The sequence below is a fragment of the Pantherophis guttatus genome, chromosome 6 (genome assembly GCF_059756535.1).
Source record: "Pantherophis guttatus breed Tessera chromosome 6, ASM5975653v1, whole genome shotgun sequence".
Lineage (NCBI taxonomy): Eukaryota > Metazoa > Chordata > Lepidosauria > Squamata > Colubridae > Pantherophis > Pantherophis guttatus.
The window spans coordinates 78,734,852-78,748,070 of NC_142068.1; the positions used below are offsets into that span (position 1 = coordinate 78,734,852).

The 13,219-nt window shown below is 37.6% G+C and overlaps 1 protein-coding gene across 1 annotated transcript in view; it reads left to right on the forward strand.

Annotated features, from left to right (window-relative positions):
• Positions 1-13,219, forward strand: part of CDH23 (cadherin related 23) — a 635,835-nt gene that overhangs the window by 27,588 nt on the left and 595,028 nt on the right. The window contains exon 2 of the mRNA XM_087872188.1: positions 6,974-7,045. Coding sequence (XP_087728314.1) covers positions 6,979-7,045 — 67 coding nt within the window. The 5' untranslated portion in view covers positions 6,974-6,978. The remainder of the gene's footprint in view (positions 1-6,973; positions 7,046-13,219) is intronic.

A 13,219-nucleotide genomic window follows, 5' to 3' on the forward strand; every position in this document is an offset into this window, starting at 1 on the left:
CAGGCAGCTCTTCATCATGGAATCTGAAAGCTCAGAAAATACAAAACTCATTAAATTAAAATAAACCACCCACTGCGAGGAAGAAAAACACATTTGTCAATATCAATTTTGCTTCTGATTATCCTATATATTTATCTGTTATTTTTAAGAATTATGATTTGAGTATCATTCATGCCCAAATGAAAGTATTTACCCTAAATCTTATTTTTTCCATTTCTTATTGAAATTTCTTATTATCCAGTTTTAAGACTGGTGAAAAATAACCGAGCAACAGGCTCTACAGTTATCAAAAGATACACAATTCCAACAACACAACTAAAAATTGCTTTATTTTAATCAACACGGTGATACTATTTTTAAAAAGGCAGCACTGGCGAGTTCTTTGAATATTCTGTTTCATGTTTTAAAGTTCTCCAAAATGTACCTATTTACAAATTTTCTTCATGTTCATCTCATTCATATTTTCAATCTCTAATATCTTAAAGCTGCATTAGTTATTAATGTTAAAATAAGGCCTTTATTAAGTCTAATTAAATCTAATATAATAGTCAGCAATTGTTTTATTAATTAGGCATTTCTCCAGCCTCCCCCTTCTCCCCCTCATCCTCCAAATTTAATCAGCCACTCCTTGGCTATTGTTCATCGGAATTTTACAACTTGGTAGAGTTCAGCCAAATAATTTAAGAATATAATCATTTGGTTATCAGATTGCCAGCTACTACTAAACCCAACCTATGTAAAAACAAAGTTATTCTATATAACAAGGCATCTATAATTTTAAGACAAGGTATTTATTATATGTGATAAAGAGACTGGCAGGTGGCAGCAGGCTGTTGAATGTAGAAAGAGAATACAGTAAGGGCTTCAGACAGATGTAACTGAACACCTTAGTAAACAGATCTCTATTATATCTGATCCTACGGGTGTTTTAGTATTCAATTGAGAAGTAATCCCCTCACCACACACATCCACACCCATGATAACAGAGTATTTCCTTGCAGTTGGTAACCATGGCTTCAGGTTTGCGTGTCTCAAACATTTTTGTTTCAAAGATAAAGTCAAGAGTCTCTTTGAATGAGTCCACACATTTGTGTTTTTTTTCCTAACAGTAGTATTTTAAAAACGCTCTTATACAAAAAGAATGCTTTTGCTCAACTTGTCTAGTCAACTCTTTAGTGAGTTGATCTCTCCTTTAAGAATCTCCTGTTATGTTGAAGAGACACTTGTCTTGTTAGTATTTAGACTGTTGGAAAAATGCACTGTTGGGTTGGCATTTTTTTAAAAGGATTAAAAAAGCAACAACAATCCAAAAAAACACACACCCTCAAGCAGACACAAGTGTTTAGGCAGAACGAGTATTCTCAGAAGTAACAAGGAGATAAATTGAATAAATGGGTTCCTGAGGCTCAGCCCTCGCTGTGTTGTTCTATTTTAAACTACAGTTGCTTGGACTTTTGAATTTTCTTTTACATTTTGATTATGTTTATCAAGTCAATGTCAACTGTTAGAGACTACATTCATTTTTTCCCCCTGCTGATCTGTTCGTGTAACGATGCATTCATCATCACTATAACGGAGTCTGTCCACCTTCTTCTCTTTTTTTCCCATTTATCCCAGCGTCAGAACCTTTTCCAGAGACCTAGCTCTTTTGCCTAGGAAACTGGAATATTAAAAAGAAGCCTTGAAGTAGAATTTTAGGACATTGAAAAGTATGTTCGCAGAGGTAGAATGAAAATAAAAATAGCATGATGGACTGAAGTCTGCACCACTGTAGCACAGGACTTCTTAGATAAGTAGGTAAATGTTCATAATTAAAGAGGTTGACAACATTTTTAAAAGGAAATTGATGTATGCTCAGTTATCGCGTCCCAGCTGAAATCCTAAAAGTAGTCATAGCCCAGCTGTCATGTACTAGCTTTGCAAGGGCAGCTGAAAAGAAATATCTTATTGTTTGTTCTTTGCCCACGATATTTTATTTTCACTGCTTTATTTTAAATAAACAGCAAATGTCACTTTTCCTATCTGCACAGTAAAGACTTAACATTTTAATCATCATCATCGTTTAACAACCCCATAATCCCTTGCGGGGTAGAATCTGGGCAACTGAATTTGTTCAGCAGATATATTCTCATTGTGCCCAGAGAGAGAAATATCTGCCTCTACCTAGGATTGAACCCACAGCCTCCTGAGTGTGAGACGAGAGCTCCATCTCTAGGCCACCGCACTGCTCCCAAAGACTAGCATTTTAATGTGTGTGAATAATCCAGGTAGGCGCTTTCTGTGTCTTCTTTTTGTAAAGATTTGAAGGTCCACAGGCCATTGAAATGTGTTTGTTTTTATTCATTTCAATTTGGAAGTGGCTGTCTTCTCTACTGGCAGCTGTTACAGGAATATCAAAGGAATTCACAGAGCAACAAACACAGTTCAAAAGAAGGTGTTCATCCTACTTCTATATAGAATAGTCTTTGGAGTTGATATGACTGAATTATATCTTTCAGTTTATCATCTGAATCACTGGCATGCATTTATCATGTCAAAACTGATCCCAGTACCCTGCGTTGTTGGGGAAGATTTTCCTCAGGTTGAAGGAAGAATTTTAAAATATTTTACAGCACCGAAGCTGCTGTTTTTCCTGAGCTGTATGACCCTGTATGTTCTTGAGCTAAACTACTTAGAAATGTGAAGTTAAGTGTATTTCTTGTGAGTCCATTTTTAAAATCATTTTTCTCCCATCAACAGTGAAAGCATTATCTAACATGGCAATTGGGCATCATCTGGCTTCTGAATTGGTGCCTGGTAGCTTAATTGTGCCCACTCAATTTTCCCATAATGCCTCAGAAGTTGTTTCAATGTTTTCTATTAATGCATCAATGCAGATGGACACATTGAATTACATTTTAAAAGCTCAGCAGCCAGCCTCCACCAAGTTAAGGGAATAAGAAAAAAAAATACAGTATAAGAATACTGAATATATATGAAAACCTAAGTGTCAGATTTGTGTTTGCACTGATCTGTCCTTTTCTTTCAGATGGACAATGCTGTAGTAGTCTTGACACTCGTGTTATCGATTGTAATTTCTTTATCTCCTAGCATTTTAAGAAGCACATTCATCATACCATGTTCTGGAATATCGTCGGTATAAAGGCATTTGACAGAATGCTCTCTGGAGATCTCCATTGCTCTGATATTTCCACTTCATTTGCTGTTAGAAAATGAACCATTAAAGTCATTTTTTCCATTTGGCTTGCGACAGATACATGGTCCTGAATAACAGCGTAATGTCTTGTTGAGTTCAGAAATGCAGCAATCTTCTCTTTGACTTTTGTTGCCAGTAACTGTATGATCTCATTCTGATTTGTTTTCCAAGGTAAATAACTTGGTTGGTGAAATATTCCAGATGCTTCTAGAATACAACACCAAACTCAGACATAAGCTCTGTGATTTTAAGGATATTTTCATCGTTTGGCATATGCAGCTCATCTGAAGTGCTGTGCAAAATTCTAGATTTTGGGTAGAGGTATTTTTGCAGTGGGAATGAATATTTTGCCAGTAAATAAATTCCTATGAATTGATTGATCCTATGATTATCCATGGTTGTCTTTAACCTAACTTTCAGTTGAAACTCTTTTCATTCATTGAATGCTCCCTGGTTATTTCCTGGACTGCGTACCATGCCAGATTCTAGCGAGATTTTTTTCCCCCAGTCTTTTGTTCTTGTAAAACTCAATGTGCCTAGACTCTTAAGACTGGAAGAATAGAGAAAAAGCACAGTATATAACATTTTGAGATTCTGAATAAATAAGTTATGATCTCTCTGCTTTTTCACCATTCAGATTTTCATTTGGTAGATAGAACCTTATACTTGCAGTGTTTATGGAGAACAGTAAATTTTCACTGGCAGTAGATCACACAGTGCAAGGATAATCTTCATGTTGCTTGTAGTAACTGGCAATGTTATTGGAACATGATCTGAAATAGCTACAGTACCTGTCCAGTATAGTACTATAACTTTACTGTCAATTGACAATATGAAGTATGGTCAGTTTACCATATGAAGAAATAATGGGTGTCGGCCACAATAGAATAGAATAGTATTGTTGGCTTTTGTGCTGAAGGCAGGATGAGAACTCAAGTTTTGTTGCTCTTAATTCAGCTGGTTCTAAGGAAGCAACATAGGCACAAGTGAAATCACTCTGCCACATTTCATTCTATTCTTCCTTCCCTCCTTCAGTATCTATAAATGTATGCTCAAATAATCCATGTCTGCAATTTTCCTGGAGGCATAGTAAAATGCTTGTGTTGGCTTGCATGTTAATATAGTTCCTAGCATATCACAGCTGTGCTCAGGGTGTAAGAACACGTTAGAATAAAGTATCTTCTACTAGAAATAGTCCACTGGGATTTTCCCCCCTCTTTTTTGGTAGAAGCTCCACTGAAAAGAAAGAATGTTTTCCTTTAGGCAGTTTTAATTCCATTTAAAGTGCTATTGTCCCTTCTTTATTTTTTGACATTCCTGTGATATCTTGAATTTGAAAATCTATGTCTCTTTTATTTAGAATCATAATTCATCCTACCCAGAAATGCAGCCATATATTACTATTCAAGAAACATCTAAAAACAAACCATATAAAAAATGGTAACTGAGTTAGCATGATAAAAAAATGTTGATTTGCAAATTAAATCTGTTCAGTACTATGAAAACTCTTCCGTCTTACCTTAAGCTTCTGAGAATCAGTCCACTAAAATAATGCCTGTGGTACTTTCAACATTTTTGACCTTGAACCTCAGTGAAGAATCCACAGAAATAGTGTTCTGTATATGCTGAAAATAAGCCTATACATTTTGTTCAAGAACCTCATGGGACAAATGATTATGATGAGGCAGCATCCTTGATTTGCCACAGGGAGCCTGGTACAGCATGGAAGAAGAGGCAAAAACAGGTGTATTAAAAATAAACTGTTTTGTCAGTGATTCACAACTAGAACAATATAGTAGCAAACAAATGCTAAACAATACCGTATTAATTAGACATAACGTCAGTTTTGCTTAAATTGGATGTTCCATTTAGTTTTTAGGGAATGCATTATAGGGAACATTTCAATAATCTAGTTTTAAGGTAACAGAGATAGTAGTATGCGAACCATAGCTATATTTGATAGAAAAGAGACAATATTACGAACAGATGGTGGGGTACTGTGGAAAATGGTTTCTGTTGCTGCATGAACTTGGTCTGCTAAGTGCATCTGTGTCCCTGAGTCATTCAGGATCAGTGACTTGATGATCAGGACAGTGATCCTTCCTAAATCATGGAATCAGTCGGACACAAACTTTTGTGAGATGCAACTTACTTCATGAAATGCTTTTGCTGCCATGAACGTGGTTCTCCTCTACAAAAATTAAGTCACCGTGGCACTCTGTCCTAATTCTGCTTTGAAAGGTTATATACATTTAGAGCTTGCCAAGCACAAATTTTTGCATGACTGGAGATAGATGAAAAAGTGGCAAACCTGTTTATATTGGAATACTGATTGGATCTAATGAAGCACCTCAGTATAATTTTACTTAGCATCTAGGGCAGAAGAACATGATGTTCTCCTATTTGAGGGGAGATAGCTCTGTCAAAAACAGAACAGATGAGTAAGTCCTTGTTAGGATGCACAATCAACATAAGCCATATACTCCAGGCCTTGGGCTATCCAGCAAGATTTATATGGTGGAATTTCTGCTACCAATCTTTGATCACTAAGTACATACAAGAAGCACAGCTTCAATGCAGTACCTAGGCTGAAAGGCAGGCTAATCTGATCTGTTCCGCAACTGCAATTTTAATTATAGTATTCATTATTCACAACTGCATTAGTTCAGATATCTTAATATTTGCTGGTGGTGGTGCTCATTCTATGCCTTGCCTGTTTTGTTGCTGTCCGTAACTCATTATGAAACTCTGGAATTATTATGCTTTTCAACAAACAATTAGTTTATCCTACATTCTACTGGAATCTTGTAACAATGACCTGGTAGGGTTAGGGCCAGTTGGCAGAGCAATGTGGTAAATCACCCAATCAAAACTTGGGTAAAGAATAAGAAAGGGTTGTTTTCTTTAGCAATAGTCCAGTACAGAATGTGGTACAGTGGTGGGTTACTACCAGTCTGCCCCAGATTGGGTGAACAGGTAGCAGTGGTGGCGGGAGGCTCCACCCACCCCCCCGGATGTCTCTGTGCATGCGCAGAAGCTTCTGTGCATGCGCAGAAGTGTTGCGTGCCCACAAGCGAACCGGTAGCGACCAAAGTTGAAGCCTCCTACTGATTTGGTATGGGTGTGTAAGTCACAACTAGGGTAGAGGGAAGAGTAATACATGTTATGTGTCTGGTGTGCAACAAGAGGCAAATAAGCCAACAATATTACCCTGTTTCTCCGAAAATAAGACCCAACCGGAAAATAAGCCCTAGCGTGATTGTTCAGGATGCTTGTAATATAAGCCCTACCCCAAAAATATGCCCCAGTTAAGATGGTCAGCAGACGGAGGCGTTTAGTACTGTATTTTCCCCAAAATAAGACCTAACTGGAAAATAAGCCATGATGCGTCTTTTGGAACAAAAATTAATATAAGACCCTGTCTTATTTTGTGGGAAACATGGTATATATCAGAAAAAAAACCCAATAATCTACTATTGCAAAATTGAGCTCATGGACATACACTTATTATTCTATAAGTCAGGTAATAGGGAAAACAGAATATTTTTTCTTCTACTTATGTGGTTTCTTATCTTTTAAGAAAGAACTATGCACTGTTTTCTTCAATTCAAGGCTTTGTTTTATTTTTGCACTTAGATATGTTTTGGGGACACTTTTTGGCCATTTTATATTTGGGGATGTGATCTTATTTCATTTAATGGCATGAGTGTCCCTTAAGAAGGCAGACCTATTACCTACAGTAGGGCTGAAATGATAAAGATTTCTGTTTTCTTTCAGGAAACATGAAGTCTCCTTGTTCAACCAAGAGTATTTTCCTTGCTCTTTTGTTCTTGCAGTCCGTGTGTTTGGGTAAGTAGAAATCATTTGGAGTTCAAAGCTAAAATATTATTCCATCTTTCCTCTCTTCTTAACCGAGTGCTGATGGGGCCCTAGAGAAAAGAATGATCTCTAGCTAACTCTGCCTTTTGCCCAAATAATTTGTACTGTGTCAGCTCTTTTTCTTATACTCCAACCTTTTCCTTACAAGAGGTGAATTCACACAATCCACTTAAGGAACAAAAAATGTGATGCGATTGTGTAAGAGAGAATGGCAAAGCAGCTGTTAGAGTAAGTAATTTGCCAAGTGCAGGAAGCTCTGTAATTATTACAGATGATATGTGAGAAAAACACTGTATGAATTTGCCCCAAATCAACTAATTCACAAAGGATTTGTGAATTTAAAAAAAGTCAAACCCAAAGCTTCTCTGTACCCATCAGAAACTTTATAGATCCTTTTTTGAATTAATGATGGGCTATAGCTTATATCAGAAGGTTGATAGTGCTATGTTGTTGCATACGTTTTACTGCTCAAGTAATTCTCACTTTAGCACCAATATTTTATTTTAATTTTAAATATGTTTTTAAAGCAAAGCCTTACAAGTGGTCAGAAACCTGAGTAATCTGTGTTCTTGCATAAAAGTTCATTCAATTTTGACCAATTTATATTCTTTGTTTCTTTTTAACTTTTTTTCTTTTTTGTGCTGCCCAATGTTTGATGGACTTAGGTCATTAATACATCTTCAGAGGTAACCATATTAATCTATAAGGGAACTTGAAAACCAAGAAATTATTAACTCATAGATTTCAGTAAACTTTAGTACACTTCTACAGATAATAGCAATAGCACTTAGACATATATACCGCTTCACAGTGCTTCACAGCCCTCTCTAAGCGGTTTACAGAGTCAGCATATTGCCCCCAACAATTTGGCTCCTCATTTTACCCACCTCAGAAGGATGGAAGGCTGAGTCAACTTTGAGCCTGGTGAGATTCGAACTGCCAAATTGCAGGCAGCCGGCAGGCAGCAGAAGTAGCCTGCAGTACTGCACTGTGCCACCTCGGCTCTTATTAAGTCATAGATTTTAGTAAACTTTAGTACACTTCTACAGATAATAGCAATATAATAATGTGGGCTGTAATCAAAGTTAAGCTCATTTCTTTTACTCCAACTTTGTGAAAGGCATTCTGGAAGTTTAAGTTTAAGGGGACAGGAGGGCACTGAATTGGAAAAGATCTGATGCCATAATTTTTAAAACTTTCATGATTCTTTTTCACTAAAATCAATTGTTAATTAAAGGAAGAAGGGAAGTTTAGATGTAGGATTTTTTTGTGATGACAAAGACGATTATCATATATTGCAGCTTCATACATTGTCATCAAAAGTGGTTAACAATAATAATTTAAAAATATATAACAAGTTACAATTGAACATAAAGAGATGACTAAAATATATGTAAATCTAAAGTGCATGCAATTAAATCTGATTTAAAAACATGAAACCTTTGGCAGAAAATTGTAAAGATTTAGTGAAGCCACAGAAAAGAAAACCTCTTACACCTCCTGGTTGTATCTAAGATGTATTTCACCACAACTAGGTGCAGCATTTCTATGAGTATCTTAAAGCTGCTGATATGGTCATAAGATTACAGAGTGGAGATCACATACTACACTTACTCTAAACAGTAGAAATATGTGTAGAAGCATTGAGTTGAAGAATAGGCAAAAGGTATAATTATCTTCTTCATAAGGCTAATTTAGAAAAATTGGAAAAAAATATTTTGATAAAGAATGCAGTGGTCCAGTTTGGAAATGTAACTAAATTTTGAGTGCCTTTGTTTACACTATCAATATACTCTAGCAGTGATTAACATTGAAGCTTGGTGTCTTTTCACATAATTGTCATCGATGGAAAGTATTTGTCATTTTTCTTGGTATAATTGTCCACATAGGAAAGATTAATGACTACTATATCTTAGAAAATGTCTCTTTTTTCATTACACAGTAAAAAGTTTTATGATAGGATCTGTTTTGCAAGATTTATTTTAAAAATGCAAGGGTCATGCTTTATCCCCTTTAAAAATGGCTCCAAAGTGCCACTGGTGCTTCTCACTTTGCCCATTATAATTATGTTCTGCAAGCTGCCATTAGCTAGCGATGGTCTCTGCGTGTAATTGAAGGTGTGACTTGTCATCTCTTGTGAAAAAATGCGGACTTGGTCTTGGGAATGGGGAAGGAATGTGTGAATCTTTAAGATGAGGCAGAGAGAAACTTCCAAGATTCTGTTTTAATAAGAATAAAGAACATTCCCAGAATCCCTACCAGGTCTGTTTGTTGAACTGGCCTACCTCGTCTGGACTATTGTAACACTCTCTACATGGGGCTCCCCTTGGGGTACACCCGGAGGCTCCAACTGGTGCAGAATGCGGCCACGCGGGGGATTATGGGAGCGACGGGGCGCTCCCATGTGACTCCTCTCCTGTGCGAGCTGCATTGGCTTCCGGTGGACTTCTGGGTGCGCTTCAAGGTGTTGGTGATCACCTTTAAAGCGCTCCATGGCTTAGGGCCGGGGTACTTACAGGACTGCCTTCTGCCACCAATTGCCTCCCACCGGCCAGTTCGCTCCCACAGAGGGGGCCTCCTCAGGGTGCCGTCGGCCAGACAATGTCGGCTGGCGACCCTCAGGGGGAGAGCCTTCTCTGTGGTGGCACCTACCCTCTGGAACAATCTACCCCCAGAGATACGAGTGATCTCCGACCTCCGGACTTTTCGGCGGGCCCTAAAAACCTATTTTTTTCAGTTAGCCGGGCTGTCCTGATTTTATGGTTGGTTTTAAAATTTGATATGGATTTTAATTGAAATGTTTTAAATTACGGGCCAAATTTATTTAATTATTTTAAATCTATTTTTAACTTTTGTGTATAAATGTTTTTTATCTTGGCTGTTCACCGCCCTGAGTCCGAAAGGAGAAGGGCGGTATAGAAATCTAAAAAATAAAATAAAGTAAATAAATAAAAGGGCTGGCAGTTATGTCTATTGTGTAAGCTGCCTAGAGTCACTCTGTAATTGAGATGGCATGCAGATCAGCCCATAAAGTTAAAAAAAAGGAAAGAAAAATGAATAATACTCCTTGCGAATCAGTGATGGTCTTGCTTTTTCCATATTATTTCCTGTGTAAGATAGATAGACTGTGAAGAGCATCGGACAACACCCAGTTTCCAATTATACAAGGAAAATGCTGAAAGCATCAGAGTGTGGATGGGTATTAAAGGAAGAATTGTATGGTGTAGGAGAGGAAGAATTTGCAATTGGGGGATCGGAGTAGCCAGAAGCAGAGTTTAGCAGACCTACCACCCCATAGAGATGCTGACAGTGCAGATAGCTAGCCAGCCAACAATTGGCAGACACTTTCATTTTTTTACCCCAACCCTGGCTGAAGAAATTACAAAGCCAATGCTTAGGTAATAATTCAGAAGAGCAGCAGATAGCAACAAAATCCAACTAAGTAGAAGGTGAATAAATAGGGGCTGATGGCTTTGTTATAAGATGATTCAGTAAAGAGCAGAACTATACATAGAAAATTTAGGAATTAGATACATCCATAGCAGGGGTGGGTTCTACTTACCTTTACCACCGGTTCGCAACGGGATCGCGCTCGCGCACTCACTTCCCTTGCACACGCGCCTTGCTTCTGCTCATGCACCTTGCTTCTACGCATGCTGATGATGACATCCGGGATGATGGGTGGGGCCTCCTGCTGATTTTACTACCGGTTCTTGCGAATCAGTCTGAACCAGGGGCAACCCACCACTGATCCATAGGCATAGATATTAATAGTGTAGTATATAATACAGCATAGTTTAAGTGATTCAGTGTTAAGAATAGAAATATTTGAATCTGCATATTGATATAACATGTTTAATTCCGAGCTTTCAGTCACATACCTGTCCCCAATAGAGTTCTGCAGCTCTTTATCACTGAGTCAATCCTTGCTACTGGTCAACCTGTTTCTCTTTCTTTCCATCTTTCCTACCATTATAGGCTTCTCAAGGCAGCTTAGATCTTTGCATAATGTGTCCAAAATATAATTTGAGTCTGGTCATTTGTACCTTGATCAAGAACTCGGTTCAAGAACTCCGATATGATGCAGTTCTTCATTTTCTTGGGTGTTTTTCAATAGCAAAATTCAAAACCATTAGTATTTTTTCAGTCCTGATCCCCCTCCCCCCCCCGCCAAAAGCCTGGCTTTCATTTCCATAGAGTATCTCAAGAAAATCCACTATCTGCATGATTTTGATCTTTGTAGTTATAGAGATAATCTCAGCTTCCAAATCATTTGTGTTTTTGGAGAAATGCCATTAGCATGCTTCAGATTATTGGTGTTTCTTCCTCCAGTGTTAAAACCATGCCTTATTTTTATTTATTTATTTGTCAAGAACGTATTAGGTAATTTATATAATTATAAGCATGAATTGAATACATAAAATAGATACAAATAGAGGAAACATTAGGACAGGGACAGTAGGCACACTGGTGCTCTTATGCACATCCCTTACAGACCTCTTAGGAATGGGGTGAGGTCAACAGTACACAGTCTTGGGTTAAAATTTTGGGGGTTTTGGGATGAAACCACAGAGTCAGGTAGTGCATTCCAGACATTGACCACTCTGTTGCTGAAGTAGTATTTTCTGCAATCGAGTTTGGAGCGGTTCACTTTAAGTTTGTATCTATTGTTTGCTCATGTATTGTTGTGGTTAAAGCTGAAGTAGTCATTGACAGGTAGGACATTGTAGTAGATAATACTAAAGGCGGTGTAGTTCTACGTTTTCTAGGTCCAGAATTTCAGGTCTGGTGGCATAAGGTATTTTGTTGCGAGCAGAGGAGTGAAATATTGTGAAATATTTCTGGACACGTTCAATTGTATTAATGTATGATATGCATTGTGGGTTCCAGACAGATGAGCTGTATTCTTCTAATTCAGTACCCCTCAATATATGTTTGGTTTAAAAATGTGGGCCCAACATGTCCCAAATATAATTATATTGTTTTAACTTATACTTGGAATTTGAACCTGGTTGGATTCTCTATTCGATGAAAATACAATATTATCAATATAATTGATAATAAGGAGAACAGTGGCCCAGCAGAACAGTGATACGATAGCAGCTATTATTTCTTTTTATGCCATGACTCTCAAGTCTCTCAGCTTTGGAAGTGACAGCATTGGCCAACCTGAGGTGATCTTGAAAAGGTGGACTAGGCTAGCCTCTCTCAGGACTGAAAGCAACAAACATTCTTCTGAATTGTTGACAATAATGATAAACATGGAAGTAAGTGTCTATGCAGTCAGTAGGAAGAAAACACGAATTGAAAAATATAAACTCTTGTCCATTTTTTTTGTTTTAATGCCTCATATAAGCTAAACATAAGATGTTCATTTTTTTATCATGTGCTTTAAACATATTTCACATTACCAGCCCAATAGGTTTTAATATATGCCCTGTAATATATAGCACCCCTATCTCAGCTATAAAGTGTCTTTCTTTAACTGGGATGCTTAAAAAATTCATGCCATTCTGGCAGCCAGAAAAAAAGGACTCTTTCCCCTCTGATTCTTGTGTTGATGATCCCTCTGATATACTCATTTGCTGAGCAGGGAGAGAAAACAATTAATTAAAGTTAGTAACAATGTGTTGAAAAGATCAGCAGCAGCTGCCTAGAAGCAACCTGGCAAGACTTTCACATGGTGGTGTTAACATTTACTACTAGTCAACTCCCAGGTGTCTGTAAGAACCCTCTTCCAAGCCTTAACACCTCAGTTGGGTAGTTTTTAAAAAGATATTCCGAACTTCTTTCAAAGGTGTTCAAACTTTTAATTCAAGGTGCTGCTTGCTAGCTGAAGAGGGTAAAGAACGAAACATGGCTTAGATAGGAAGGTAGCTGAGTTTGATTGGGCCGTGGAGTTCCACATTGCTTTTATTACTTTCAGCAGCTTTCCAAGATTGCACATAGCGAATTCTGTGGATTCACATTTTGGTGGCAGGATATCTGCTGTGAAAGTCAGCTACAGCTTCCTTATCCTTTTCACACATTTTTGTGCCTGAGAGTATTGGAGATCAGTGATCTCTAAGCCGAGCCACTTTGCCTTGGCTGACTTGCACATGTCATGTTTTTTGCAATTTATGCAGATTATTACTATTTGAATGC